This window comes from Aplysia californica, unplaced genomic scaffold (genome assembly GCF_000002075.1).
Source record: "Aplysia californica isolate F4 #8 unplaced genomic scaffold, AplCal3.0 scaffold00131, whole genome shotgun sequence".
Taxonomy (NCBI): Eukaryota; Metazoa; Mollusca; class Gastropoda; order Aplysiida; family Aplysiidae; genus Aplysia; species Aplysia californica.
Genome location: NW_004797401.1, coordinates 1,228,475 through 1,233,898, shown reverse-complemented (window position 1 = coordinate 1,233,898; position 5,424 = coordinate 1,228,475). Strand labels below are relative to the sequence as shown.

Here is a 5,424-nt window from a genome sequence, read left to right as displayed (position 1 = left end):
TTATATATATATATATATATATGTGTGTGTACATATTTGGACATCTTGCCCACAATATTTTTTCTCATGCTAGGGATAGATAGCTAGCAGATCGGTGCAATGGCAACAAGAACGTTTTGGAACCATTGGGTCTAGTTATTCCTGTTGAAGTGGGACAAGCTGAATATTGCACTTGGCACAATATGCTCAAACTCAAAATGATGTCATAAAAGAGCTAGAGAGGATTAAAAGGACATGTCACAAAGTAGCAAGAGCAAGAAAGACAAAGAGAGAGATTACAGATTATAAACTGGCGTTTGAGGTAAAGTTCAAGGGTCAGAACAGATGTTGTATTTCAATTTTTACCATACATTTGTAAGCCCTTTATAATAATTTTTTGACAGCTATAGTACTTTGTTTTCTTTTTCAGAATCATTCATATGGTCTAGTTTCACTTTTTGGTGAAAATTTTTTTTAAATAGTCACCGGCTAATTTGTATGTTTTTAACTAAATGTGAATGTAGGGAGCTCTAAGGGCCTTGAGGTTAAGGTGTTTACCTCTCATTCAAAGGTCCCGGGTTCAAATCCGGGTAGCGACGGAAAATTTCCTTCTATCAAATTGTCTCCTTTCACATCCTTTCCTGCTCTCTAACAATGTTCTGTCGTCTTCTTTCGTCTTCACTTTCTGCCCCCTCCCCCTCACCTCCTTTGCCCCTTCCTCTGGGCTCCCGACTCCCTCTGCAGCCTTTCCACTGCTTCTCCTTGGCTCCTTCTTACTTCTGTCTTTCAGCCACACCCTCGATCTTATGGTAGGTAAGATCTACACCTAGCCCTCTCAGACAAGGACGAAAAGTCCCGGAGGTCTCGTGTGCAAGTTACGCACGTTAAAGATCCCTTGGTGGTCCAAAATCAATAAGAGTAGGCTTCGGCTGCCACCTGGGCAAAATTCAAAATTTCCTTCCTACTGAAAATGTTTGGTGTGTCCTGCATGCTCTTATGACCTCATGCAGTTGCGAGCACTGTAAAAAACACTTCCCCAAAAAGTTTTTTTAAAAATGTGAATGTACTTGATAAGTTTTTCTCAGAATTGTGTTCTTTCTCTATTTACTTTTACACATATTTACTTTAACATGCACCAACTTGCTATTAAATGGTGAAATAAATTGGATATATGTTAAATCAGTTTTCAGTGTGTGTGATGTATATTTCACATTCATAGATCTATATATATATTATATCGTTTGTGTCTAGTAATGAAATATGTAGTACTTGTAGAGGCCTTGATGGAATGCTTGTGCATATATATGTAGGTTTAAAAGTCTAAAAAGTTTTTGAAAATAATGTGTAAAAGAACAAACTTTTTAGCTCCCCTTTAAAATAGAAATAAGAGTTTGCTATTCTCATATTGACTTTTTTTTTGTTGTTGGCAGGACCACTAAAACCATGACATTGTTGGAGGACCTTTTTGGGGATTGTTTTAGCGTACCAAGCAAAATGTTTTGCCGGAGTCACATCAAGGAGTGGAACAACAACTTAAGAAGAGCTGAGATGCCAAGTCTCGGTGTATACATGGAAAAGACGTGCCTGGTTCATGTGGAAATGATCAAAGTAAGAGCCATTTTGGACCTTCCCATGTCCTGCGGGTCTTCAACCTCAATGCAAAGGGATTTTGCATGCAGTTTGAGAAAGTTGTATTTGAAAGGTAACATTCCTTTGAGACACAAAGGTGGCATTGTCGTTTGCTTGGTAAGAGGCGAGGGACTCATCGCTAAAAGAATGTCCAAAATGTTGTCAGACGGGGGTGACAACGACTTGCGATTTCAAGACGATAACAGAAACGTTTGCCAAAAAGTTTTTAGAATTTTCTGAACATTGTTACTCATGCCCTCGGTGGGTAACAGTTCAGTCATGGAAGAGTTTTGTGAGAAAGGCTTTCTCATTTCAATGGTGCGAGAATTATCTCGGGTTTTGAGTAGAAGAACACATGGGCAAGAGACAATATGGAATAAAATACCAAGTGAATGGAATGAAGTAGAGGCTGGAAAGTGGAAGAATCCCACTGCTGCACCGAAGGATTCAAAGGAAACGCTAAGGAAGAAATTAGATTTTCTGCGGAAAAACATCAACTCTGAAAAACTTTCAGATGATCAAAAAGACAAACTGTCACTTTACTCAAAGGGAGAAATAAATATTCTATTGCAGCGTATGAAGTTTGAAAAAGACTTAAAGAATATTTCTGAAGTCGACACTCATCTGTCCCATTGTGAAGGGGAAGTAATAGGTTCAGAGAATTTACAGATGTTAGAAAAATTGAAAGATCAGTGTGAAAATATTCACAAGAAAATTGAGAGCATTAAAAAACATCAGACTTTAATGTCCCCAAAAACGGATCTTGGTTTATCAATGCGCAAAGTGAATAAAAGAAAGAGTGCTGAAATTTCGAATCCAGTGTGTCAATCATCAAAAAAAAAGTATCCCAAAGTTTTACTGAAACCAATTCTTCCTAAATCGAACATGACATGTTCGGATAATGTTGTTTCTGAAGTACCCCCAATGCCGGTCACTATTTATACTGTACTTTGCCATCCTCTTGAGCACATAGATTTGCGGGCTGCCTCTACAGTATCACCAAGTGAATCCACTGTCAACCTTTGTGACAAACTTCACTCTGACATCCAGTCCAATACAAAGAACTCCACTTCTTTCAGTTTTGATTACCTGAATGAAAACATTCATGACACTTCTCCTGGTTACAAGAGCAGTTCTGTGGGAAATTCTTCACATATTCAGGATCATGATCACAATCTCTGTCACAAGGACATTACTTCAACATGGGAGAAGAACAAGAAAAAGGATCATATTGAAACTAGACCATCTACCCCTGATGCTACTGATGATGGAAACTTTGACTGTAACACTTTAGAAGCTCAAACTTCTGTGTCTTCATTTCATTCTTGTGAAAGTTTTGACAGTGGAGTCGATACTGACAATGGGGAACTGATTGGCTTTGGCCAGGATGTTGATGTTGAAGATTGGTTTGAAAGCTTTGATTTAGAAAATATCATGAAAAATCCTGAGGAGTGTTTTGAAAATTTTGATAATTTTCCAGGTTGAAATTCTTGCTTGTGTGTTTTTTTATGACTGGTGAATGTGTGTGTGTGTGTAAATGTTTAATTTTTACCTATTATATTTTTTCCTCCCATTTCATATTGGTACAATACTCATGCTACATGTACCATCGTAGCGTTCATTAAAATTTTTACAAAGGTATTAAGGGGATCCACTGGTCAGATCAGTAAAAATTTTGAAAAAAATATCAGTTTTCGGATTTTGGAGTATCTTAATAGATATCAATATCAAGGATCCATCTTTAGAAGCCTAATTCCTTATCAAACTTAGAAATAGCTGGAAAATGCATTTGAGAAAGGTAGCAATGTAGGAAAATCTTCACCAAAAATTATCTCTCTTTGCAGTTTTCTCAGAATTGTTTATCTGACCAGGTTGCAACACTATTTTGAGTAGATCTCAGAAAGTTACTGTCATAATTGTTTCACATTTGGACACAATCTTTTATGCACATTTCTCTATAACCTTACAGTAGCATTTTTCTTTTTATGGTACACCTTTGAAATTTTAGGCCTTTTTTATTTTACAAAATCTGAAAATATTGGAGACCTGAATGTAGTGCATAACAAGGACTGTAAGGCTCACAAGTCAGTACAAAAATTTCAAATTTGGCTCTGTAAGGTTGTTCTACCTACCAACAGTAATCGCCATGCCAAATATTAGGCTTCTATCTTGAAGCATGTTGATGATTGACAAAATATAAAATTGGTTTTAAAAATGCTGAATCAATCCTTTATTTTTGATGGCTCGAGATTATCATTGCTAAAATCTTGAATTTTTTGCTTGGTAACCTTTTTTTGTACTATGTCACCCCCTTTGATGCAGAAAAGCAAGCGTTAGACCAAAAACTATAGCATTTGGGTGTTGACCATAGCTACACCCCCTTAATCCTTTGTCAGGCCATACATGATGTATAGTTTAGATCTTGGACTTGAACCTTCTATTGGTGGGAACAATCAGCTTGTAGTCCGTGAAGTTAAATGCTGCCCAGAGAGGTCGCTCACTGTTTCTAAAATTAAAATTTGATGCCAGATTCCATCTCAATCCAAGTACTAGTAGGGCCTACAGTGCTGGACACATTTTAAAAAATGCATTGTAAACACAGGTTGGGCCGGCCACACTGTCTTATACTTTTTTATTTTTAGAGACATTCCTTTCACTTTGATTAATGTTACCTGCTTCAGTATATATATTAATGTAGGATACTTCTCTTTGGTTGATTGGATTGACATTTTGACTGCGCCAAGGACCATTTTTTTTTTTTAAGTGACGTAGGACTGAGTCTTACACTGAGCAGCTGATATGGACCAAATCCTTAAAGAAGAAAAAAGAGCTGTAGAATTTAGTAATGCTACACCAGTATGATTTTTCTAATTACGGTAACACCCCTTACATGTGCGTCATTTGGAGAAAGCCAGTTAAGTTATATCACAAAGCTGTAGCCCCTGGCCCTTCAGTCAGTTGGTCCTGACTACTAAAATTCAAATTGTTTTATCCATACGAAAGTGGAGAGTAAAATGTTTTACATGATCATGATCTATTCAATATTGCCAATGGCTGATTTTAATTTTAGAAGTCCAGCACTATGACTATGAAATTGTTTATAATCTCTCTGGATTAAGACCTGTAACTCTGCTTGCCCACTGGAAACAATAATTTACAACTTTTACAGGAGCTGGTTCCTACAGACTACAGATATTTTGCAACAGTAGGTGTCATGTAAATTTATATAATATCTTAAATTATTCTTTATAGTGCCTGTCAAGATCATTCATTAAAATGTCATAATACATCTACCACTGAGACATGCTGTCTTTTTCATGAGTTCACGTTTTAAAAAAAATGAATGAGTATGCTTTAGCATAGGATCATCAATCACTTTTAATTAAAGCTTAGGGGCTGTTCAAATATAATCTTACACCTTTTTTTGGACGTTTTGGCCCCCCATCCCCTCTTTCTTACACTTTTCTTACAGGAGCCAAAGACGACCCCCCCCCCCCCTCCCATGCGTAAGATTACATTTGAACGGCCCCTTACTCCAAGGTATCGAATAAGGGGGAAGGGGGGGGGATGGACAAGTGGTCCAAAATTAATAAATGGGGGAATTGGAATTTATATAAAAGGGAGGGGTGGCATACTCAACCTCATAACCCTGTACTAGTACTAGTACCTAGTAGGAACAAATCAGTGAATAAAAGAACCAGAGATCGTGAAATTTTACTGATTTTAGTAAATTAGCCTTCAGTCTACTGTGACAACTTTTCCATTTAACAACAACAAAAAGTTTCACTCAGAATATCTAGATTCTAGAGATAGTGT

The 5,424-nt window shown here is 37.0% G+C and overlaps 1 protein-coding gene across 1 annotated transcript in view; it reads left to right on the top strand.

Moving 5' to 3' along the window:
- LOC101856258 overlaps positions 1–3,295 on the top strand; it is a gene marked incomplete at its 5' end in the record, with an annotated part of 6,209 nt that extends 2,914 nt beyond the window's left edge. Inside the window, 1 exon segment of the mRNA XM_005096551.3 lies at positions 1,410–3,295. Coding sequence (XP_005096608.1) covers positions 1,861–3,093 — 1,233 coding nt within the window. The 3' untranslated portion in view covers positions 3,094–3,295.
- Positions 3,296–5,424: the final 2,129 nt, after the last annotated feature.